The sequence below is a fragment of the Pimephales promelas genome, chromosome 17, assembly GCF_988280905.1.
Source record: "Pimephales promelas chromosome 17, fPimPro1.hap1.1, whole genome shotgun sequence".
Taxonomy (NCBI): domain Eukaryota; kingdom Metazoa; phylum Chordata; class Actinopteri; order Cypriniformes; family Leuciscidae; genus Pimephales; species Pimephales promelas.
The window spans coordinates 18,144,936-18,171,857 of NC_142785.1; the positions used below are offsets into that span (position 1 = coordinate 18,144,936).

The window sequence follows — 26,922 nt, forward strand, 5'->3', positions numbered from 1 at the left end:
AAAATCTCTCTTTCTCTCTCTCTCTCTCTCTCTCTCTCTCTCTCTCTCTCTCTCTCTCTCTCTCTCTCTCTCTCTCTCTCTCTCTCTCTCTCTCTCTCTGATATGCTGAGAACAGAAGGGAGGAGTTTTAATTTGAATCCTGAACTGTTGCCTTTCACAAGGCACAGAGACAGCACTCTGAGTGGATCGCTGTGGATTAAAACACCTGTCTGTGGGTTCACTCGCTCTACTGGAAAGGATTTTGATGGCAAATTACTGCAACTGCTTGTTTACAGAGGTGAAAAGAAAACTCAAAAGGAACTAATGGTGAGCACTGAAAACAAGTGTTGAATTACAATGGAAAAAATAAAATGAGACTCATATCTGGACAGGACCAGGATCAAGTATTTATTTTCTCTCCGAAAGGTCAAAGGTAATGCAGTTGCAATTAAAGAAACTACCGTTTTATACCACTTCTCAGTAACTATTTTATACCACTTTTCAGTTACTATTTTCTTTTTAATTAAGCAAATACTTTTTTTCTTGTTAACAGTGCATTTTCATTGAAACGATTCTGAAATAAACCTTTATTTATTTGAAAATATAACAACCTAAATAAATATTCAAACATTCTAAAAACATTACTGAATCTCTAAATTCTTTGAAATATTCTTAACTATATCTATTTGTATGACAATAAAAGTCATTCAACACTTTCAAGAATTCTTCTTTTAACAATCATTTCTTGGGTATCTCTCAAAGTGAGGTAGATCAGTCAGGTGAAGCATGGCTGGAAATTGTTTTTTACTTCATCTTCTGCTCACTGCCATTCTGGGACGGGCTGCTAAAGCACAGGACGAGACTTCTACTGATATGGACATCCAAACAGCCAGTCAGACCTTAGATCCTTTGTTGATTTCTGTGACATCAGAGGGGCCTCCAACTTTGACCACACCTGGAGAAGTGGAGGAGGATACTGTGCCATCCACTGGCACCCGTTGCCGGGGTTACTATGATGTGATGGGCCAGTGGGACCCTCCCTTTAATTGTAACGCAGGTATCTTCTTGTACTGTTGCGGCACTTGTTACTACCGGTTCTGCTGCCAGTTCCGCCAGCAGCGACTGGATCAGACCTCCTGCTCCAACTATGATACTCCCATTTGGGCCAACACTGGAAAACCTGTGGCCACCAACACTGAGGTGCAGCCAGACCACGAGCGGGATCGAACTCACATGATTGTGTACATCATCTGTGGTGTGGTGGCCATCATGGTCCTGGTGGGAATCTTCACCAAACTAGGGCTGGAGAAGAGCCGTGGAGGCCAGAACGATCTCAGTAACTCCAGGTAAGTACAAATTATTATTATTGTTATTATTATTATTATTTTTTTTTACAAAATATAGTGAGCTGCTCTACATCCTAAATAAAATGTAACCTAAAATATAACCTCCCCTTAAGCCCTAACTGTCCCACCGGTGGGACACCATCTAATGAAAAAAAAATCATAATCAAATTACTAAGCAGCAACCACTGAATTTAATAACACAAAATATGTATAATTTTAATGTGTAGAATAATATTATCACTAATCAACTCCTAAGAAGTGCCGAGTAATCCCTCTAAAACGGAGTGTACCGCTAGCTGTGATAAAAAAAAAATATACTTTTCAAAAATATTACCTTGATCAACTTAAAATAGGTGTCATTTGAAAGCTTAGAGTCTGAAATTTACACTGAATGTAGCCAATTTGATAAACTCCTAAGTAGTGATGAGTTATTTGCTGCTAAATAGAATTTATTTTTTTCATAATATATAAAATACTTTTTTGTACTATGTACTGCTAAACAAACAGCTCATGAAACATTCACAGATCATTAAAAAAGACACCTAATTTTTTTTACAGCATATTATTACAATTAAGATGAGCCCAAAGCGAACATAATCTATTGTGTTTATGACAAGATATTCTCCATGGAGGAACAATTTCAAAAATGCCAATTAGGGTGGCTTCAAGAACTGAACAAACAGGCTACATGGGTTCCAAATGCTGTAAGAAAAGATATGCAAAATAATAATAAAAATTACTGTATATATATTTTTTGTCTTTTATCAGCAGTTTCTCAACAGTACAATGTCCAAATGTAATGTAATTTATGTTTTCAAAAAAATGTGAAAAGTGTTCTATCAAACATTACCTACCTTTTGACTCTTCTTGATACAGTTTAGAGTTATGAGTCTTTACTTTTATGTGCGTCTCTCAGACAAAACAACTTCATGGCTTAAGGGGTCCATACGAGAATATTCTGAAATGGTCCAGTAATAGGCTACAAAAATAGTGCTCTCTTAATTAAACAAACAGGCGACTACTCACAATTGATTCCAACAAAGCTTACCGCTTAACTTGATCACTGCTAACCAAACATCACAATACTATACAAAGCACACAAAAATAGTATGTAAAATAGTCATTTAATACTTAAGATGTAAATACTTAAAGAACCATATGCTGCCAACACTAAAATCAAAGATTCTTTCTTGGCATATTTGGATCCGATAACATCATTTCCATTGCACAAAATGTTTTTATAATGAAAACAAATGATATTAAAATGTTCTTCACACTAAGAAAGTTCACTGAAAGGTTCTGCAATGTTTCTTCTATCACTGTGAAACTCCCCTTGTGGGACTGTTGAGTGCTCCTTTTTGTAATAGCTTTTGTAAAATGATGTAGACCGCTTACTAGGTTTTGGAACAGAGCTGTCTCAGAAAAGACGGAATTTTTTCATGTTAAAAGTGCTTATTTTATGTTCGTATTATTACGTTCAGAGTGTGTTGGTTAACCAAAGCTATTTTGGTCAAGGACATTTTGGCCCACCTAAACATCATATACAGCAAACTAGTACAGAATTGACTAAAGCCATTAATATGTATGTGGCTCTTCATGTAGGCTACAACAAAAGAGTTGAAGAAAATTAGCAAAGTATTGTCCTAGGATTACTTTAATATTCATGTCATCGATGCAACCCATTCAACTAGAATATTTTTTCTGATGTCTCAATTCCCAGTTCCTTTCCTTACAAATGTCAAATTGAACCAATTGTTCCCAGCTTTAAATATTCAAAATCCCTTTATTAATATCAAATTACCTGTCATGTGCAATAAAACACATTTATAATTCTCTCAGGGATCTGCCGTGACTCCATTTTAGACATGAAATGACCCAATAATGCAAACAGCCCTATCTAGGTGAACACATGTGGAGGACGGAAAATATTCATCCGAAGATTAACATTTTTTCGAGGTTAACAGCTCTCCAAGATTTCCCACACGCTAAAAACTGCACACCAGATTAACTCTTCTCACAAGATTAAGAGTTCTCCTGAGATTAACACTCTGCTTTAAAATGAAACCAACATCTCTACAGATTAACGCTTTTTGACGCTGCTCTAGACATCTTATACAGTTCCATTCACACCAGTAAAAATAACCACAAACAATTGCTCAGATGTTGAATTGTGCTCCTAAAATATTTCCCACTTTCATTTTCAGCCATACCTTAAAGTGTCCCTATTTGATTCAGAGGTTCTTATTTTTGTTTTGGAGGTCTCCTACAATATGTTTACATGCATCCAAGGACAAATGCACTTTGTTTATAATATATATATATCGCATTATCGCTGCATCACCTCATTTTTTTACAGTCATGTAAGGCCTGCTACAGTAAATCGATCCAATGGCGGTAATCGATTAGAGGTGAAGGTCTCACACGTATTCCGTCTCTTCCCATGACAAAGGGATTTTTAAATAAATGCAATACATTTTATATTATGTATTAACTCGTTAATTCATCTGACTCCATAAATGAAAAGGTTTTTTTTTAATGATATCTGTGCATCTACCTGAACGTTTGACTATTCCTTTTAACTCAAAAAAGTCTGTTAGAATAATCAAATATAACAATTTATTGTGTCAGGTAAATGTATTATTACAATTTCATAATCAATTGAAAGATAATCAATGCAAACCATCAAATGTTCTAGAACAAAGAGGAAAATCCTTTATACAACAGTGAGTTAAGAGTCGCAAGACCCTCAACCACACGGGCTAATGTGAATACAGAAACGGCCCTGAGCTCTTCTTGCATTTTCCTTATATAGCCAGACCTCATTTAATATGTTAAACATGAGTTTAGTGGAAATTTACTGTGTTCACCCCTCCAGATTTACTGGGGGTAGAAGTTGACCGTTTGCAAGAGACAGTTGAAATTAGCATTCATGAATTTTCATCTTTTGGAAGTGCCTAGAGACCACATTCCTTTGTGTGCAAGTAAACACTAAACACATGTATAAAACTTTATGATAGTTGTTCAAATAAAACCTTATAGATTCTTGTGTGAGTGTGGGTGATCTCTTCAAGAATGGGGGATACAGGGAAGGTAGGGTGACCAACTGTCCTGTTTTCCCACATGTCCTGTTTTCATATAACAATATAACAATTTTCTATCCATACAGAGGAGGCATAACCTACTTTAAATGTATTGAAATTAATAAGGTATCTTTGTGTAAACTTCGAGTATCATTTGAGTTGGCCCATGTGTTTGCTGGGCCGAGTGTCCTGGTTTTTGGTAATCAAAATATGCTCACCCTAAGGGAAGGAGTGTGTGTGTGAGAGGTGTTTTTTTGCAAGCAAGGTCCTTCGTCTCATAGACCTGTGGTGAGGAGGTTGATCTGTTCAACCAGTTCTTCCAGTCATACGGTCTGAAATGGTTCGATAAAGGATTCGGTCTCTCTAAGGCTATGTTTACACGGAAACGATTCTGAAGAGAAAACGCAAAAGTGGCGTTGCGTCATCACTTTTTATTCTGCGTTTAGACGAGCGTTTTGTGAGTGAAATCCGCGTGCAAATGGTGACGCAAAAGTGTGTGAAATTCAATGTAGTATGCACTTCAGTCGGCTAGGAGTGCATACTACAACAACACCAAGTCCAAGCGCCTGCGTACAACCTTCACTGTCATGCAGACTTTTGCGTTTTTACCGTTTACACAGGAACGCGGCGGTGGAGCATTTTTAAGATTTCCACTCTGGAGGGTGGTTTCACTTTTTTGCGTTTTTAAGCCTCAAAAACGCCGTCGCCGTGTAAATGAAAGGCACATCCGATAAAATATTTTTACGTTTTCACCCGCGAGCGTTCTCGTGTAAACATGGCCTAAACCTCGCTCTCCGAGAGCCTACTCTGTTCTGATTGGTCAAAAAACTCAGTCTGTTGTGATTGGTCTACCGCTTACAGCTCATGTCAGAAATGATATGGCCATTACCATCTGAATTTTAGCTCTGGATCTAGCTCTGGAGCACAGTGCAGAAAACAGCATCTTGTTTCGAAAACATGTCTCAACATGTCGAAAACATGCACTAAACTTCTCCAGGCCTTAGCGACTACAATGTGTGAGGGCAGGTCAAAGTATGCTGTTCACGGGCAGCTAATGAAGACCTTTGGATGGAAGGAAGACTGGAATTACTTTCATTTGGGAGATAAACTTCATGTATTGTGCAACTTTGCAGACCTTTTACATTTATAAACGGCTATATCCAACAAGTATAATATTTGAAAAAGGATAATAGGGGGACTTTAATATCTGAATGTTACACCAGTATTTTAAATTCCCTGAAAATCTCTAACCCTTAATTAATCGGGGAAGAGGAAAGCAGTATATCAATCAGCCTAAACTTATACAATCCATACTTTGATCATAGTTTTGTTATGTAAGCACTGAAATGACCTATATTGCTATGTGTATCATTGCTGAACAATGAAGGACATACTAAATCATTGGGGATAAAATAATATAGACCACACAGAGAATGTGAGTCATGATAATATGAGACATAATGCACTGCGGATTCCAGCAGTGATCTGGAAATCCATAATTCAGATCACATCTTAAGCAGCTTGCCGATACCAAAGGCAAGATTCTGAACCATACAATATCCCATCCACAGTTAAAGAAATGAATCAGCAATCAGCATGCTGGGCAGAGTTTTCACCCATACGGGTGTCCGGAGGGGCTGAGATCTTTGAGATATCACATTTACATAATGTGAGACCTTCTGGATCAGAAAGGGGCACATCATTTTGAGTCAGACTTTACCTAAAAATTGTTTAAGTATTGTAGATGTAAAAAGTGTGTAAAAAATTCCAATGACACCTTCACAAATCATTTGCTTAAAACTGACAATTCTGTCATTATTTACTCAGCCTCTGCCATTCAAAATACATATGACTTATTCCTGTGAAAAATTAGTTTTCAAAAGCCCAAACGTCTTTTCCCATTGATCACTGGCTGTCAGGTTCAGTTGCATTTTTTTAATTGATTGTAGGTCTGCTTGCATGCCCTCAAAGGCTTGGTTGTGGCTGCAGAAAATTGAAAAAATGTGTTAACAGTAATAAGCAAATGTACATATTTTCTTGTGGAGTTTTCCCTTGCCATTGCCATGTATCTATTGTCTAATAGTTGTATGGCTATTTTCAGCTTCATTATATCATGAAAAGTGCTAAACAAGGGAATCTGAATTGAATTTGAAATAATTTAAACATTTAAAGCATCACATCTAAAAATTGTTATATATTATAGGAATATTAAATAAAAATATTAAATAGTATAATGTTAATATTTAAATAATTTTGGCCTCACTACAACACCAAAAGCTAATTCAGTTGTCATAATAATTAAACTCCACTGTATTTTTTTTTTTACTATTTAAATGCTGCATTGATGAAGATATTGCCTTTGTTTGTTATTACATTAAATTTCCATATCTGGGGTGTCCTTGACATTAAAAACCCCCAAGTCCCTGAGACTATAATGCAAAGGAAATGTACTGACACATTCAAATCAGAGTTTTCTGTTTACTTTTTGAAAAATGGAAGGAGAGAAGGACAAAGTAAGGAAGGATCAAGCTGAATACTTCTCTTCCAGCTCCTCCTTCAAACCCCTGAGCTTTAACCTGTGTCTTTCCTGCGGCTCCAAACTGTCTCAACTCACTTGACAAGAATGAGATGTGGCTGTTCATAGCTGTGTTTGTGTGTTAATGTGTGCGTACAAGTGTGTCTTTGTGTCTCTCTGATTCTGAAGACGTCTCTCTCGCATGGTTGAGCCTTAGTGGGTGTGCACTGACATTTGCGTCCTCCTGCCATTGACCCCCCTCCGCCTCTCTCTCATCTCCATCGTGACTTCAAGGCCCTCCTGTTCCTCTGAGTCTAAAGTGAGGGTCTATGATCTCTGACTAACTACTCATTACAGCTTTCTTTGGGCTTTTTTCTAGCTTTAAATTTGCCTCCTGGGTGACATGATGATCTAATGCAAAACTTTATGACTCTTACAATAGAAATAGCTGACCACATTTCTTGTTAAAGCTGCAAAACCAGGTAGGGGGTCACCTAAATTAGTGGTAGTTGTTTACAGTAAAAAGATAAAGGGGAAAAATGACAAAGATAGAGAGAGGATGACAAAAGGGCAACCAGTACAGGACCAAATACCGGAAATTAACAGTGCGAAACAGGCATACATTTCTAATGCTTTTCCAACGTTTTTACCATGTCAATAAAATTGTCTAAAAGAAAGAGAAAAAATGTTTTACTCTGAAAAAATGTTTCAAATGTAAAAAATGTTTTAAATGTAACCAAAGTAAGAAATACTGTAAAAAAATATATTTTCATGATTTGTAATCACAACATTTTTTCTTTTGTCAAATAAACTTAAATAATTTATGTAGTTCAGATAACATAATATTTTGAGTTTCCGGTGATTAAATCAATCTCCTTCATTGTATTAACTAAATTTTTCCATTTCAATGAACTTAAAATTTTAAGGCAACCTGGTAACTTAATTTTTTAATTTAAACCAACAATATTTTTTTACAGTGATATGAACAGTTGCCTAAATTTCTGCTGCAAGTATACTAGAAATAGTGAGCAAATTATTTCACATTAACCTGCAGATTAAGTAGGCTAAATGACATGAGGGGCTATTGGGATGGCACAATGTGAATTTGACTAATTGGTTATCTGCGGGTTACACATTATAAGAGTAATTCAGTTCTACATATAGCATTAAGCGAGACAAAGCTGTTCCTCAAGCAATATAATTAGATATGGCATTTTATGAATAATTGCTGATAATCTCACTCAACACAGATCCAAAGATACAGAACGCTGTTCAAGATAAAACACAGTGCTAAGGAAATACGACAGGGCTGCATGTACAAACGCTCATTGGAATGACTGGGCTGCAACCAGTTATATTACTACACTAAATTATGTAGAAATGATTATTACAATTAAGTGAAACAACCATAATAATTATTTATTCAATTCAAAAAGACATTGTTCTGTAATTTGTTTTAGTTGGGTAGCAATCAGCTCTTTATTCAAAGGCTGAACCTCTTTAGGCTCCCATTGTTTTTATTAATGTAAAAGAGTAGCAATACTGGAGAGCACGTAGATGTGAATTTGAGAACTTGTACAATAAATATCTTGTACAATAAATATAGTGAGTCCCCATACTACAGAAAAGCAGATGAGCACAGAATGCGTTTTCAGAAAGTTTCCCGTCCACACTGAAATGCCGGAAAAGGCACGTACACACTACAACATGAAAACTGCGTATTCATATCCACTTTCTCTCAGAGAGAAAGAGAGAAAAATATGCGTTTTCAAAAGAAAACCTATTAGTGTGGACAAGGCCTGAGAGAGACAGAGGATGATACAAATTGGCCCTATTGTGATTGAACAATCATGTCAGATATAGCACTGCTTCTGACCCAGCATGGCTGACTGGCAGAACTGAACCCCTCAGGAAGGACTCAGTGGCGCTATCACAGGATGCCCTTTTATCAGATCTCCTACACGGTCTACGAGACACTGGCCTGTACGTTATATTGTCTGCCTCTTCGCCTCAGTTTTACCTCTGCCGGTAGTGTAATCACAGGCTTCTGTTTGCACTGGATGGAGGACCTTAGCTGTAAAAGATCCTCACAGCTATAGGTGAGTGTGAGAATTATACAAATATTTATAAATATACAGTACAGTAACTGCGATACCAGGGCCAAGCCCTGAAGCTGCAGCAACAGCAGTGCAGAGCCAGAAGAACAAAAACAAAAATAGGGCGAGACGGCCACCATTCAACCCGAAAGAAGTCATATAACCATTTCAATAACTCTGAAGCTGTTCAGTTAAGCTAAAAAAAACTGCATAGAAGTCTAGAAGAAACAGATGATGTTTATCTTCTAGTTTGAGTTGAGGTTTACTCTCCTCAGGAGAATTCCATAAACACTAGGATGGGATGCAAACAGAGATGGCACAGGAACGGCTGCTCCCATCCAATTGCACGGCTATTTGCAAATGGTTTTTCTGTCTTCCCTGGAAGAAGTCATCACCAGGGGGGTGACCATATTTTCATGCCTTTCTGATGTGTTGTTTTTCTTAGGCCGTGGTGGCCTACTGCCACTGGCATGGGCCAGCCAAAGGCCACTGCGCTTGTGCTTGACAATCACATTAGATCTCATCACAGTCCCTTGTTGGTTAAAGGGTGTTGGACAGAATTAGAGAGCTCACTAGGGATACAAGTGGAGGCCGTAGGAAATGGAACAATAATGGAGTGTCAAGGATTTGAAGAACACATCACCCAGGAGGACACAGGGATGCAGGAAAAGGTTCAGGAACTCTGCAAAGCCAACATAACTGCAGTCCTGTGAATGCAAAGAGTTGTTAACTGCTTAGACATATTTATTGTTTAATTTGAATAGTGTAATTGATTTAAAGTGCATCCAATAAGTAGAGAGAACATACTGAGTGTGAATTCATTGACTCCCTGCAACACAAACAGTCTGTTGACTGTCAGGAGATGCTAAATGACAGTATTGATAAAATATGACAATATGCTGATTGTTCGCCTCAGGACTCACAGCTCCAAACCACTAATGTTATACTGATATGCACTGCCAGCTACAGATCTTTACCCTTTCTTTTTCAGCAAAAGCGGAAAGGGATGTGATTTTTATGGACAGTACATTGCTCTGATTAAATGCTCTGTGAGAATATGTCAGCAAAATGAGATCCAATCTAGTTAGTGTCATATTCTGATCTGTAGTGTTCATTTATAAATTTAAAAATAGAATTTTAATTGTTCTTCCTAAAATTAATTTTGGAATTTAATTCTAGTTCCTGTCACCTCAAATCAAATATAAGAATTAAACTGTAAATATAAAAGCATTCTTGATTCAATCCTGAATAATATCCCCGTTGTATCTAATGTTTGGGTAAATGTCTCCTCACAGGACTCTGCAGGAGTTGCTGAAGCAGCCAGGAGGGGAGGTGAGTCCTGTGGATGGACCATTGAGCAGCAGCAAATCTGTTGGTGCAAATAGCATCTCTGCCAGGATGCTTCGTAGCCGCAGCGGTGAGATCACTTACTCTGTTGTTGTGGAAAAAAAAAACTGCTATAGATTCTGAATTTCATCACTTTTGTACATGTCTGCTCGCACAGCTTCCCAACGGGGCTCACTTTTCCCAAGAGTATTGCATGACAACGTACACTGTGAATCACTGGCTTATAGCTGCTAACTTGGTAACACTTTACAATACGGGTGCACTAATAAGCATTAATTCATGCTTAACTAATGCACAGATAATACTGAATTTATGTGTAACTAATGATTATTTAAGCTATTCATTAATGATTACCACATTAGGAACTAATTTAGAGTCTGTAAGGTAATGTATTAGTTCATACATGAATTGTTATTAATTAAATTTGTCATTTTGGTTTAATTCCATAATAACTATTTTTGTTTAATTAATAGTAATAGACTAGTTAATAATGGTGTGCCCCAACAAGTAAAGTCATAACATAATGATACCTTTGCAAATCATTAGCTAATGATTAATTAAAGCAGACAACTGGAAGTTGAAGTGCTTTGACTCATTGTGGTAATTAACACATTAATTTACACTATTAGTTAATAAAATATGTTATTAAGTAATTAATACACAATGACGCATTGAATTAATAGCAATTCATGTATTACTTAATCTATTAATCATATAGACTCTTTATTAGTTGCTGAATTAATGATTAGTAATCATTAATTAATGGTTTAGTTCTTCATGAGTTTTACATTAACTCATGATTATCTGTGCATTAGTTAAGCATGAATTAATGCATATTAGTGCAACCGTATTGTAAAGTGTTACCGCTAACTTCTTTCTGTTCTTGTTGATAGCAAAAAACAACAAATATTTGTTTCTCCCCACTTGCGTACCAAAACCCGTCCACAGACCTGAAGAGGTTTTCACCACGCTCAACTAGTTTGTCCTCTCCCTGAAAGAAGATACGGTGAACATACGGTGAAGTGCACTAAAGACACAGACATGTTTAGCGGGATTCGTGTGCTAGTGGTGGTGACGTACAGTATATCAAACGCGTCGAAAGCACACAAAGTCACACAAAGTCTAACACAAAGTCGTATGAAAATTCTACCCGCTAAATTGTAGCATTCTTTACACAAAAAAATTATTTGAAAAATTCACAGACAACATATGTTCACATTCATTGCAAAATTCAAATGGGATTAGAAAATAATTATTTTCTCTCATTCACTTGCATTGACGATTTTTCAACCTAGAGATCCAGCGGGGTTAGCGGAAGGGGCGGGACTTATCAGCTCTATAACATAGATTCCTGCCTCGTGATGACAAACCGGGTCGAGAGTGTAACTCATTATAATATGCAAAACTGTTATCCAATCACAGCAGTGGGCGTTTACTTCCAAGTCTTCATTGCGCGACGCCCATAAAAACCGAGCGTTTTTGAGCTGGGCTTAAAACTAGGGTAGAAAATAGCCTATTACAATATTCATTTTGATGTTTTTCAATGTAAAAACCAAGCGAACGTCATAAGTCGACCTCAGACAACAATGTAAAAAATTAAAAAGCCAGTTCATGACCCCTTTAAGTATTTTCAGAGTCAACTGAAGAGTTCAAGCCACCCCAGTCCAAAATATGCTTCAGCGATAAAAGAAACAACAAATTAAAAAAAAAAATTCAATTGTAGATAAATAAGTGCATGTGTTTTCTCATACACAATCAATGGCTGGTAACCAAATGGTTGAAGGTTTGAATCTTGCAATGTCTTGCAAACAAATCTTTGAGCTATCACAATTATGCACTCAGTTTGAGCAAATCACATCTTATAAGGATAGAAAACCCCAAAATAAAAATTCTGACATGTACAAGTACCCCGATGTTGTTCCAAACCTGAATGACTTTCCTTCTTCCATGGACTGCATTGGACCCCACTGACTTTCAAAAGCTCAAACAAAATAACTAAAAAATTAAAATAATATATAAAAATATATTTACATATATTTTGTTTATACACAATATTTTTAATGGGTGATGAAAATTCAGCTTTGCCATTAAAATTAATAACTTGCATTATATTGTTATTTATATATGAGAGAGAGAGAAAGAGAGAGAAAATCTGAATATCAAAGAGAGAAAAATGTGTCTATATATTTTTTAATATGTATACTTTAATATATTATACAGTAAAAAACAACTGCAATACAATGATTTATTCACAATTTCATTCATTAATCTTCAAATACTTCAATCAGAATTATTTTGTAGTGGGCATAAAATACTTTTATTGAGATTCACCCTCACCCTCATAACAGTTAAGGTTCCCGGGTGTGCATCTTGCACTTGTAAGATCCAGATAAAGTGCCTCTCTCTCTCTCTCTCTCTCTGGTTATCCTTGGTCTTCTACCCCATAATTTCCATTTCTACTCAAGAGCCAGAGAAAAATAAATCTATAACCTAACCTCCTTTTCCCATCTTTAAACACAAGCGAGGTCGTCTCATCTGCGATTGCACTGGGTGGATTTACACTGGGCGTGAGACAGCTGGCTTCAAACCGACAGTTGATGTAGGGTTTATGCTGATATCCAGTGTGTGTACCAGGCTTAACCGGCACACTTTCCTCTGCTCTTTATGAAAGGGATTTAAGTTTCGCTCCACAGTGCTTAGAGGTTTAGTGATGTGACTGTACATATCTCACTACCTACTTTCTGTGTCCTCAGTAATAGTGTGAAGATTATAGTGCTTGTGCTGTTTTTGGTCTTGATCTAGGAAGGTGACATTTAATGTCACGGTTCAAAAGTCACGTCTTCACATTGGCTTTTAATTCAACTAAATTGGGAATATAACACGGCCACGGTGCCTGGAAGAATAAGTGTGATAAACACTAGATGGTTCAAGGGCTTGAGGCGAGGCTGTGTAATCACAAAATGGCTGGAAAGAGATGTTGGATATTGTGGCACCAATAGCAGTATCAGCTGAAGGTGAAAGTCAACATAAAAGCAAAATCAACCTTATTTACTTACCTGAAGCTGAAATTCATGGCCCTATTGAGAACAGTTCAACAGAGGATGAATTAAAAATAAGTAAAACCTATAACATCTATAACATGATATTTTTCATCCCATTGATTTCCATAGTAGGAAAAAAACTGTTTGGTTACCGACTTTCTTCAAAATATCTTATTTGTGTTCAGCAGAAGAAAGAAATTCATACAGGTTTGGAACAATGTGAGGGTGAGTATTTCATGCAGGTCAGAGACGGGTCTTTCAAGCAGAATTTTCATTTTTGGGAGAACCCAAGAGTGTATCATATGCTTTCAATGTTTCCCCTCACATTTTTTTCTCTTCATTCTCCATCTTAGATGCCAAAAGAAACAAATATTGTATTTTATGACCGGGGACATAAAGCCCCCCCTGCAAAAAAAGGTGGAGTTATGAGCTAATGCTCAGGCTCCTGGAGTCTTTATCCGGAGGGTGAGCGGGACTCCAGGGCGGAGCCTACAGTTCAGGCAATCAGGGCGGAGTCTGCTGTGCGGGAGGAAGGGCGGCCTTCTTGGTCTTTCCGCTAGAGCCTGGCTTCACTTACCCATTCTTGGGTGGAGTTATAGGCTTACGCTCAGGAACAGGTCTTGGGACAGGAATAGGCTCTGACATGGCAGCAGCCATCCTGGATGAGGGCTCGGGTGGCGGTCGTCTTTACCGAGGGATTGGGCGGTGAAGTAGGGGCCATCTTTGTCGAGGGCACAGGCGGCGGCCATGATGGGTGCTTCTCAATATCCCTCCTCGCCTCCCCTCTCCATCCAATGACCAGGAAACCGTGAATCTCCGGAAGGTTGGTCTCGATGGGACGAAGCCCTGGAAGGGTGGTCTTGACAGGACAAGACCCTGGAAGGGGGTCTCGACGGGATGAGACTCAGGAAGGCATTCAGGAGAGGACTGTGTAAATGATGGGAGAGGATGTGGAGTTCTGGAAGCGGATCGACTGAGTAAGAGTGCATACAAGACGTATTGCTCTAACGTGCAGCCATGCACATTCCACGGCATTCGAGGGGTTCGTCCAAACTGAAATGAGCAAATCATCCCCCATGTAGACTGTTGAAGCCAGCTCCAGGAAATCCTCCACATATTTCTCAACTGGACGGCCATCTTGGGTATAACAAGTCTATCGGGCGGAGGAATAGGCTCCTACTGCAGTCAGTTAGAGTCTGTCTAGGTTTGGTCTTCTGTTACGGACCAGGGACTCACAACACGGATGGTAATGAAGAGAAACAGGTTAATTGTAGGTAAGAGGAAGTATGAATGTTGGATAACTGAAAAAGTCACGGACGAATGAAGAATAGGAATACTAATAGTCTTATGGTGTAGCAGATGGTTATGGATGTCATGGATGACAGGATATATGGCAACGGGAGCACACACCGGTTCAGGCAGAGTGGTGAGTCATTGGAGCACAAGGAGGGAGACGATGGGGACTAGAAAGACGATGAAGTCTAGGAGAAACATGGGTTGAAGACAGAGGCACGTAACCACACCTGTCGAAGGTAAGTGTAAACGGGTAAGTGGGTCCTAGTGTGTGCTTATATGCTGCCTGTGATTACTAGGAGATGATGTGCAGGTGCAGGTGACAGTGATCTCTGTGATTTGGAAGTAAATGCAGTTGAGGGCCAGGGAGGATAATAGGAAATGTAATGACTAACTGGTGACTAGCTTGAGGTTTAATCTAGCATGAAGTCTAAACCTCAAGCCTATCTACATTGAGCAGAGGTTAAGCATCAGAAAGAGTGTTTATGAGCACATGTGCAATGGCATGACATCATACAACACAAAGACGAATGGTCCAATTTTAGACTTCCCCTTATGCAGTCCGCTCTTTAATTCTCTGCCTCTGGCATTTCAGGCTTTGTTTTTATATGCCACCACACACACTCACACGCACACTCACAAGGAGACATACCTCACACTAAAGCATCAAAGACGTCTACATTGCTTCAGGGCTAAGAACATACACAACAGGCCTTCAGTGGGAAATGGTGGCACTCCAGTGAAGAGCGTGAACAATGACGCACAAATACACAGATGCACCCGTCCCATATTAGTGCATCTCTGCTGCACATTCTCAATCCCCCATTCAATTCCCATTGCCATCCCTAAATATGACAGGCAGGATGTTTACCTTTGAGTTTACATGGGCTTGAGAAGTCACTTTTGGGATCTCACTTTGTTTTGAGTTATACATCAATCTGTTCTTAAAGCCAAAAAACTTCAGCTAAATGGTAACTCAGTTCACTTCATAACATTAACAAAGTCGTAACATGGATGCAGTTTGGAAAAAACATATAATGGGATGGAATGGCTATAGGCGAGACTTGTCGGTATATTATATATTATATATATTATATGTATATATTAAATACATATTTAAATCTATATTTTAAATAATATGTTTTACGTATTTATTTTACGCTATTTTGTTGTATGTATTAACAATGTTAATTTATTTTAATATTAATTTAGTTTAGCACAGGCCTACTTGATTTAATTGTATGTATTTTATCTATTAATCATCTTTACATTTAGCAATTTATTATACATTGTGCTCCCTTGCAATCTAAAAAAACATCCAAGCTTATTTCTAAAATATTAAAGTATAGTGAAAGTTCTGCACATAGTGGGGGATTCTTCACTGTGGGTTATGGTCAACGTTTTATTTATACGATTATAAAATGTATATGTATTTTGAATTAGGCCTACTTTTTATTTTTACAATTTCAGTTTTTCATTTTAATACTTATTTCTAACTTGTTATATGCGGTTATTAAATCTGATTCTGAATCATTGTATTATTTTCAGTTTTTTACGATAATCGCTGTTTGCTGATACCATTAAAAAATAAAATGGAAATAAAAACAAAATTCTCTGTTACTTTTCTTATAATGACCTGCACATAGCAATAAAGATGCTAGGGTGCTTTTTGTGGTATTTATGGGAACGGGTTGGAAAAATTAGTCTCTTAATTGTCTCCTAGGGCTCTGGCTGTCAGGGTACAAGGCACACAGAGATCGAGGTAAGTGTCGTGAATAGAAGACATCTTTATTCAATGGTGCAACATATCATGGTGAGTATCAGGAGTGAGAAGACATGAGGTCCACAATAGGTGAGTTCAAACACTACAGATGATTAAATAGATGACTGCCTGAGGGAGTTTTGTGCATACTCTGCCCAAATCAAATGACTCCAGATGTTTTGATTGGAGTGGCAGAACGTACGGAAGAAATGACCAACATCTTGGATTTTTCATTCCGTTTGTCCATTTGTTTGAGGATGATAACCTGATGACAGGCTTACAGTCCTTTCATAAGGGTGAAGAATGCTCGCCATGTATGAATCTTCAGTAAAAGTTGGCGAAGCCTAGGAATCTCTGGAGCTCCTAGCCCTACAGATTGAGGAGTGGGCCAAGACACGATAGCTTCAGTTTTCCGATCATCCATTTCCACTCCTCGTTCATTAAGCTGATAACCCAGAAATTCAACACTGGACTGATGAAATGTAAACTTTTCAGCTTGTAAGAACAGAGTAAATTCTCTGAGCCGTTGGAGTATTAAGGACATGTAATGTTGATGTTTAACAGGATGTCGATGGGTTTCGAACGGAAATCACTGTCAGCCGAGGGGGTTGAGTTGGACATGTACGTAGAAGTGACCTTCAACGCCACAGTACAAACATAACTTCAATTCTCTACGATGGAGGCGTTCAGTTTAGGAAAGTCGGTGAGTGTCGACTTGCATTTTCTCCGGTGGAGTTTCAGATACTGATTTAAGAGAGCTTGATGGGACGTGGCATGAGAGAGTAGAGTATCTTGATAACAACTCTGAGATCTTTGATGTAAACGGAGAGTTTGTAGCATGAATTTTTCCAGTCCCAGGTTATCATCGTGTATAGAAAGTTGGAGACAGAGTGCAGGATTTAAACCTCGGCGATAAACAGAAAGGAGAGCTTTTTCATTCCAGCCACTCAATACTTTATAATACTTTGAGACGGATTTCTGATCTTGTCGAAGCTGTAACAATTTATCGCTGATGGAAGAATCACTGATTGGTTGTCCAAACACTTCTTTGAAATGGTTAAGAAAGCTCTGCAATGATGTGGTAACCTTAGATTCTTGCATCCACAGTGACTCAGCCCATCTCAAAGCTGATCCGTATAACTGTTGGATGATGAAAGAGATCCATGACCAATCTGTAGGATACAGATGAGTTTGCTTTTCGATGGGAAGTGAACACTGCAACAGGAATCCATTAGCGATGCAGACTAGCGTGGGAACGGGATTAGCAGAAGCGCTGCCTGCTTGTGGTATCGAATTCTCAGCATTGGTTGGAGGTTGCACTGGAATGGCAGGGGTTGTAGGCTGTGTAGGATCCATACCGTTTTTTTTTTGGGTTGGGTCAAGCCTTCTATCAGGATACAAGGCACACAGAGATTGAGGTAAGTTAATATAACACAGCTTAATTCAATAGTGCAACATATCAAGGTGAGTATCAGGAGAGAGAAGACATGAGGTCCACAATAGGTGAGTTCAAACACTCCAGATGATTAAATAACAGTCCGTTCTGGGATATTAATACTGGTCTTTTCTCTTACGGGTTCTGGCATTGGTTCAACGGCTGGCAAGCGGATTTAGTGGAACACTGGAAATCGCTGGATGTCAGGTAACAAGTGGATACGGACAATGTTCTGGCAGGTCACAGATCAAGAAGCCAGAGGTTAGTCAATCACAGGTGAGTATAATTTAACGTTCAGAAGTTTTACAGGTATCGCAAGGAATCGACTACTGAGGATAAGGGTCAGTTCCTGTTGGAGACTTGACAAGGAACTGGGGTATTGCAGCGTGTTTTATGTGTTGGTGGAATGAGGTTGATTAATGTGAACAGGTAATCAGAATTCTGGGGAGAGTGATCGTTGTGTGGTGAGGGATGCTGAATCTGATTGGTTCCAGACATTGGCGGAGCATTAACCATTGAGTATTAAGCAAAGCAGATGGGAATTTTAAAAACTCGTGACCCTCATTTTTGCTAATGGCTGCTTTTAGGTGAAGGACTTTGATAGTGATGCCGTGCAAATTGATCGAACATAATTTATGAATCATTACCCGCTAAATTGTCTAGTGTCCTGATATGCATTAACCACCACAGTAGATTTTAACCCACAAATGCGGGTTGCTGGGGGTTCATTTCAAACCATTTAAATTTTAAACTATGTATATAAATTTTAATACATATGTATATGAACAAAATGATTTTAGTTCAGTAATTTTTAATTAGTAATTCTAATTTTAGTTTTTCATTTAATATTTGTATTTTATTTTATTTCAATGATCAATTTTTTTAACAGTTTTAGTTAATAGTAACAACACTGGCTATTTAATAAATAAATAAAAATCCTAGTTTAGGCCTGCACTTATGGGGAGATATAGAAAAGGTATTTTGTAAATCTGGTTATCTTTGATAGCACAGCAACTAAATGTTTATCATACATCAGATTTAGAATTGTACATTTATGGTCACATGGAAAGCAACAATGCTGTGCGCTTTAGGACATTTAGGAATCTGAAAACTGTGCAGCAACGTCTTTGAAATATGCTAAACCCCTGAGTACATAATGCACACAGCCCTAAAAATATTACATAATGTATCAAAAGCTGTTATTACCCCTCTGGACTTCCTTACAATGATTTTGACTTCAAAGGTCTAGTCAGAAATACCTAATGAATACATTAACTTGTACAGAGTACACCACTCTCACTCATCTATCCCTCTTGCTCAATTAGATCACATATACTTAATCTTACGAACAATCTAGTTTGATTTCTCTTTGTGATGCTTAAGCCTTGCATCCTGCTTCACCCCGACAAACCCTCTTCATTATTTCCTCCCTTTACTCTTCATCATTATCAAACACAGCCGTGAGTGTCAAGAGGGCACATAGATAATAAATGGTGGTTAATATCACTGCTGATGTTGTATTAAAGCTATAATGTCCTTAGGGCATCACACTCTTAGTTGATCAAGGTTTAGAAAAGAGACCTGGTGAGAAGGGTAATACTTCCCTTAAACAGCATAGAAGACAGCTAATCTACACCTGCAGAGACTAAAAAGCAGAGAATAGCTGAAATCATCTTTAGCAAGCTTGGTTTAACCGATGTAATTTGCATGAAAATAAACATTAGAATTACCAGACATGCCTTTGATGCACCATGATGACATCAGAACGGTCCCAGACAGAGTTTTTGGGTACACTTGTCTGAATTAACACAGGGAAGGGTATGCCGTTGGCTTTAATGCAACATTCATTTAAAGCATGAAAAACGCAAATCACCACTGCTAGGAAATGCCAGGATGATTTCAGAATGTGTAACACAGGTTTGGCCTAAAAGAACTGCTGTCCACATCTCTCAACACATCGCTCATGTTAAATGAGATGTGACTAATGAGTAATGGAACAAACAGGAAAAAAGAAAGCAACATCCAACATTCATTAAATGCATCAATGTCCTTCCTGTGCCATCACCCACAGCTTACAAAGAAAATTAGGTCATTCAGGCTGGAGCATCTGAACCACATTTCAATGGTCAATATAGGGTCGCTGCATACAGAGCAGATTTAGTTCTCTATTGCAGTTCGACAAAATGACTCAATCTACAACATGTTAATGATCCTACAGAAATCTTTTGTGCTTAAGAAACATTTTGTTTTATTATTGATGTTTAAAGCAGTTGTACTGATTAATATTTCTGTGGAAAATGTGATATATCTTTTTTTTCAGCGTTCTTTGAGAGTTCAAACGAACAAATTTACTTCAATGCATACTTCAAATCATTCATCATACTTCAAATCAAAAAAATTACTTCAAATTAATTCAATGCATATTTGCTGAAATCTTAATGACCTCATATTTCATTCATGAAACATTGTACCCTTATATACCAAATTTTCATTTTAATGTTCTTCTATCCTTCTGTATTCCAGAACAGTACCACCTAAACAATGCCGGCTTCCCTTTTGGTACACCGGCCGGACTCTCTCATCCTCAAAGCAACCTCAGCATACCAGGCCTGGCGCTGAATAAGTACAACTCTCTGAAAGCAGTTGGTAAGAACAGTGACATGCCACTATGTACACAGACATACTTTATTCACAGATTCTGAATAATTTCATGCTCTGCTGGATGGCATAAACAACAGTCCCTGAGTTTGACTGAAAAAGTCAGCTTCTATTGTGGTCAGGACCTGTCATGATCACCGTCTTGCTTTGTGTTAGGACTTTTAAGTTGTTGTGTTTTCTGTTCTAATTCTTTCTGTATTCATTGCCTATTGGGGAGAGCGGGGCACAACCTAACGCATTTTGGTTTTGGCTCAATTAATTAAAAAATAATTAGGTTAGATTTTTCTTTTTTTTTTACACAAGCAATTACACATCTCTGCTACAAATAATCTAGTTCTTTTAGGTCAAAGAGACTATTCATTCAAATATTTTGATGTTTTTATTGTTCACGATGCATAGTATATATCTTTGTTTGGAAGGCAATCAGTGGACACTTTCACACACAAAACCCATTAAACTGTGATTAAAGTTTCTTATTCTGGTAAATGTACCACATCCGCAAATTCACACAAAACAGCTACAGCACCAAAATGCTGTGAACTTTTAGTAATTTGCAGGATATTATCTTTAAATAGCCCCTTAACGTCAACTATTTTCTTCATCTGCTCACATGGAGAAAAGCTCTTTTGTTTCAGGTTTTGTCTAATTTGCTGGTATTTTCTCTACAAAATAGATAACGTCTTGGTTACTGTTGTAACCTCTGTTCCCTGATGGAGGATATGAGAGTTTTCTGCACGTTACCACCTCAGATAGGGGAAGGCGCCGCTATGTACATCTGGCCATTTTCCTGCTGCTTACCTGATAACACACAGGAAAAAAACGGGGCTCAAACCTGGAGATTCTAAAATCTCACATAAGTATTGTGTGTCGCCCAGCCTGCTGCTCTGTAGACGTCTGTTAAGAGAGACACCGTTCGTGAGAGACGAGGATGCACCATTTCACCATTTTTGAAATCAATACAGGGAATAGACCAGAAGCCAATGCAAGTTCCTAAGCACACCAGATATGCTGACGAAAAAAAGTGTGTAAGAACACGTGCAGCTGAGTTCTGTATGTGTTGCAGTCGCTTAATAGACTTTGCAGGTAGGCCAAGATAAAGGGCATAACAATAATCAAGCCTAGAGGTCACAAGTGCATGGACAAGCCTTTCAGCATCAGGTAATGAAAGAAAAATATTAAAAAGTATTGGGCCAAGGACAGACCCCTGAGGAACACAATGACATACCTGTACAACATTAGATTTATTGTTTTCGACAAACTGGGTATGATCAGTGAAGTAAGATTTAAACCATACCGGAAATACCAAGCCAAGTCTTGAGTCTCTCAATCAATATAGAGTGACATCAAAACCCCTGATCAAAAACCAGATTGAAAAGGTTCTAAAAGCTTGTTCATGGACAAGTGAGATTAATGAAGTGACACAACAACACGTTCCAAAACTTTGGACAAAAAAGGAAGTTGAGATATTGGCCTGTAATTAGACAGATCAGACACATCACACCAAGACTTTTTAAGAACGGGTGTGATGGAAGCAACCTTAAGTGCTTGGGGAACAAGTCCAGTAGTAAGGGACTCTCATTTGATCTCATTTTGCATTCTTTCTTGTGTGACTCATTATGTGGGTCTTTGTATTCTCAGGTGAGAATCACCTAATTATACCGTTCACGCCCATTCACATATTGCCCTTCCAAAAAAAAAAAAAAATGTTTTTCACAATTTAAAACAATTCACAGTTTTATGTGAATGATTAGGCAGGATGGTTTTCAGATCATTTTGAAGAAAAAACTCAAGTCTTGTGGACGCATATTTAGTTTTTAGTTTTGTTTAGGCCTTATTTCAGAAACTTTCCTTTTTAGTTTTTTCAATAACCATGCTTAAACAATATTCTCTCAAAAATACAAAAGTACATACATGTTGCTCATATATTATGGAGTGTAAGAGTGTAATTTCAACTTTGCCATTAATATGTTTTGTAAGCAACTGAAAAAAGCACAAATGTGAGGGCACATTTGGACCCCTAAAACACCTTAGACCCCTTGAGGTTAAAAGGATATTTCACTTTAAAATTAATGTTTATGTTTTAGCTTACCTTAAGGGCATCCAAGATGTAAGTGTCTTTGTTTCCGCAGTAGTTATTTTGATATTTTTAGGTCGAACCATTCTTTCTTGTCTGTCAGTCATATGCAGGTATATGGGGTCCACCTCAAAGAGCATGCACAGAGAAGTCCAAATTAAACATGATTTAATGACTCGTAAATGCAAGTACACATGATGGCTTAAGACACGAAACGAGCGGTTTGTGTGAGAAAACGAACAGTATTTATATCGTTTTTACCTCTTATAACGACTTATAATCTGAGGACGCGGGCGCTTCGGTGTGCACAAGCGCTGGAAGTGATCTCTCGTGCGTGTATGTTACTCTTTGTTTACACAGAACAGAGATTTTAGGTTAAGACAGGTAATTCAAATGGTACTCATTTGCGCTTATCCGGGATGTTTTAACCGTCGTAAAAGAAAACAATTACGCATGAGATAGAGAATCAAAGACACTTCTTCTCGGCTTCGAAGAACAAATCTGAATGAGTGGATGCAAGCCACCTCCTGTCATACCTGTATATCTGGGAAGTGGAATGGAAAATTGTGAAGCTGCTTTGATACAATCTGTATTGTAAAAAGCACTATACTGTATAAATAAAGGTGACTTGACAAAATAACTGCAGCACATGCTTGTAACGAACAGAATATTATTTTTTTATTTGTGAATGCTAATACAGTTTATCATTACAGTTACTGTTCTTGTCTTCAACTGAATTTGCTTCTTCAAAAAAAGCTGTGGGTTTGAGAGGTTTTTTGTCCATTTAAGCATTAACCTACCCTATATTCTGGGAACATGTCAAGCCAATAGTGTCTGGATCACAATGATTCAGTGACATAATGACCCACACATTATACATGCACATAATTAGATACTTTCATCTGTATCTGACAGTTCACAAACAAAGAGCTGATGCCAGAATGGTCTGCAATCAGCACACCATGGTGAAGGTGATGATGAAGATGATGCACACTGACAATACAGCCTTTGGAGTAAGCTCAAGGATTTCCAGATGTCATCTATTTGAATCACTTTGTAGCATGAAGAAAGTAATGAATGAGAAAAAAGGATAAAAATATAATTTGATGGCTATGTTATTTGAAAGAATGCCATTTGACATCAGTTTATAAATTTGATACTGGATTTGATGAGGCGAAGACCTCATCCTCAGGAACTGTACTCAATTCTTTTTTTTCTTTTTTTTTTGTTTGTGATTCAGGCATCTAGCCAGATATATAATATGTCCCCTGACATACACACCTTCTAAAACCTTCTGATTTACTCAATACAAGAACAAACTGAACAAGTGCATCTAGCAGACATTAATTCAGCGAGACAGGGTGAGCAGCTCGCAGGTAAATACCGTGAGAAGAGAGATAACTCATGTCCAAAGCATGACCTTTAAACATTTCAGACAACATAAAGTCAGTGTTTAATAAAATAGACAAGCTCTCAATGTACATTTCAACAGGAATAGAGATACTGCTGTTTTATGTCCTTCATCAAGACATTCATTTTAAAGTTGATACGCCTAACATGGTGGTGACATGCAACATGTATTTATATTTCTTCAACAATGATAAACACCCTTAAAAGGGTTAGTTCACCCAAAAATGAAAATTCTGTCAGTATTTACTCACCCTCATGTTGTTCCAAACCCCGTAAAAGACCTTCGTTCATCTTCGGAAGACGAATTAAGATATTTTTGATGAAATCTGAGAGCTGGATCACTCCTGCATACTAGTCCATAGGCTTCTTGAGGAATTGAAACTTGCCGGCCTCGAAAAGTTATTAAAGACATCGTTAAAATAGTCCAAGTGACTTCAGTGGCTCAATCTTAACTTTATCAAACGACGAGAAAACTTTTTGTGCGCAAAAACAAACAAAAATAACGACTTTATTCCGAAGATGAACGAAGGTCTTACAGGGTTGGAACAACATGAGGGTGAATAAATACTGACAGAATTTTCATTTTTTGGTGAACTAACCCTTTAAGAACATGTTGATGAAGAAATTATATTTTAATGTTTTTCAGTGTGCTCGCAAAATGGTTACTTTACCCTGAGTAACTTTGTTTTCACGCACAAAATTTTACATTAATTCAGAAAACGTTTACGTTCCTTGAATAAACTTTGAATTCACTCAAAAGATTTTTTCATTTGCTCACCAAACTTTTGCACTCACTCGCAAAACTTTCAGATACCCAACAAGAAACTTGCATTTGCTCGCAAAATATGCCAAGCTTTTACAAGCAAACTTAAAGTTTAAAGAGAGAACCCAATAGCAGTGGAATATAAATTTTCCTTTTCCATCCCCCCTTGTAAAACCCAAATATGCATGTACACATTTTTATGTTTGTCTGTCTAACTTCTTCCATTTCTTCTCGTCCAGCCGATACTGCAAGCCGGGGTTACTACAAGAGCTATCCACTAATGGATTTCTCCCAGTATCAATCCCCTCCTGTACCTTTCCAACCGATGTCAATGCACCCAAAAGACAAGTCCTATCTCCACCAGGTCCTCCCCTCCCACGACATCCATTCCTCCCTGTCCATCTCAATCCCAACCAACCATTTGGAGAGGACCCGCATCCCAAAAACCATCACCCACCCTCAACTTTCCAGCTCAGCCTTCAAAGCTTGGGATTCTGGACAAAAACATATCCACCGACAGACCTCACATCCAGGACACTCTGTTCGCCGACAGATCTACAGCAGCAGGAGACAGTACAGCATAGAAACACTACCGGAGTTCATCTCCCAGCCCACGGTCTACGGGGGACAACCGCTGTATCAGCCCCATCCCAAACTTAAGGCCTATCAGACCAACAGCAAGACGGAGGTCACTGTCTGAGGAAACAGGAATGAAAGAAACAACACTGCTGACCGTTAACGGACTGTATGCGCAGTGACTGAAATGTCAGGACTGTGTAGTCCCCCCCTTCTTTTAGTGCTAAACCACTCTTGTCAATGTGTACAGTATATGGTTTCTCTGTCTTTTGTGTCACTGACAACAATGAGGTGAGACCGGAAGACAGGAATGGGTTCCAAGGCCACATTAACTCAATGAGGACAATGCCATCATCACGTCAGCGTAAATCTAAGTCATCAATGGACATTATCCTGGCAATCTTTAAACACAACCTCAGGATCAATTTTGTGAACAAAAAAGACAAAATAAACCTGTTCTCCTACCCCAGAAGATGCAAACACCCGGATGTCCGGTCTCACATTTAAGTATGAGGATTTAAGTGTGTTGAGGATTTTATGCTCACAAAGAAAAGTTTTTTGAGTTACTAAATTTCACGGTCTTCCTCTCTGGCATGGGAAGTCTTGTTGCGAGAAAGTCACATTAAAGCTACACTGTGTGATTTTTACCCCCATCTAGCGGTGAAAAGGTATATGACCATCCAGTGAATATTAGTTTCTGTTCCTCTCAATTCCGATTTCGTTTTAACTCCTACGGTGGCCAATGTAGTCCAAGATTAACATGGCTTCCAGTTCGACCTCGTCCATGAGTGTTAACTCAAACGTAAACTTGAATTAACGGGTATGTCCCTCTTTGGCTAATGTACATTCAAGATGGAGGGGCAACATGGCGACCGACATTAGAACCCCTTACCCGTATGTATTTTCAATGGCATATTATACACTCACGAGAATACTTTATTACTTGAACAAAGTAAATATGCATTAATGAGCTCATATATTTTTGAAAGAACTAAGTGTTTTTAGCTAAGAATAAACTAAAAGAGTTACACAGTGTAGCTTTAAATCACTAATTTGTTATAGGGGAATGAAGTTGAGAAAAACCACAAAGACATAATAATCTCGTTTCAGTGGGTTACCTACTTTGTAGAAAAGAACCACGTGAAATTCTCAATGGCACCATGAAACATGTTTATACTGAAAAAGACATTCCTGTAAAGCTAAAAACATGGATTTCTTTTTCTCAATCTTTTTTTAAAGTTTAATTTAGAAATGTTTGACTTTATTTGGACAGAACTTAACAGGAAGACAAGTGGGATGGGATCGGGAAGGAACCACAAGCCAGGACTCAAATTCGGGTCTCCCAAAGCGCAACTGCACTACATTCGGGAATGCTGCCCCCAAGGCTTTTGACTCTTTCTTAGATACATTTTTTTGTGGAATTTTAAGAGAGAAATTGTTTTATGAGTCTACACATTCAAATCACTCCAGTCATGGAGTGAAGACAGCATCAAACATCCAACTTCATCTTATCTTCCTGTTTTTATCTTTTGATTGCTTAAAATAAT

The 26,922-nt window shown here is 38.0% G+C and overlaps 1 protein-coding gene across 2 annotated transcripts; it reads left to right on the forward strand.

Moving 5' to 3' along the window:
* The first annotated feature begins 120 nt into the window (after positions 1-120).
* Positions 121-26,420, forward strand: shisa8b (shisa family member 8b). Of its 2 annotated transcripts, XM_039653199.2 has the most exons (5): positions 121-412; positions 742-1,325; positions 10,312-10,433; positions 20,418-20,540; positions 25,039-26,420. In XM_039653199.2, the coding sequence occupies exons 2-5, from the start codon at positions 766-768 to the stop codon at positions 25,497-25,499; spliced, it is 1,266 nt and encodes a 421-aa protein (XP_039509133.2). In that variant the 5' UTR covers positions 121-412; positions 742-765; the 3' UTR covers positions 25,500-26,420. The 2 variants fall into 2 exon arrangements, with proteins under 2 accessions (XP_039509133.2, XP_088978192.1); XM_089122066.1 differs by having other exon boundaries at positions 121-1,325.
* The last annotated feature ends 502 nt before the right edge of the window (positions 26,421-26,922 follow it).

Coding starts and splice junctions, on each gene's coding strand:
- shisa8b (XM_089122066.1), top strand. CDS start 766: ATGGCTGGAAATTGTTTTTTACTTCATCTTCTGCTCACTGCCATTCTG. Junction 1,326..10,311: donor AACGATCTCAGTAACTCCAG/GTAAGTACAAAT, acceptor GTCTCCTCACAG/GACTCTGCAGGAGTTGCTGA. Junction 10,434..20,417: donor GATGCTTCGTAGCCGCAGCG/GTGAGATCACTT, acceptor TCTGTATTCCAG/AACAGTACCACCTAAACAAT.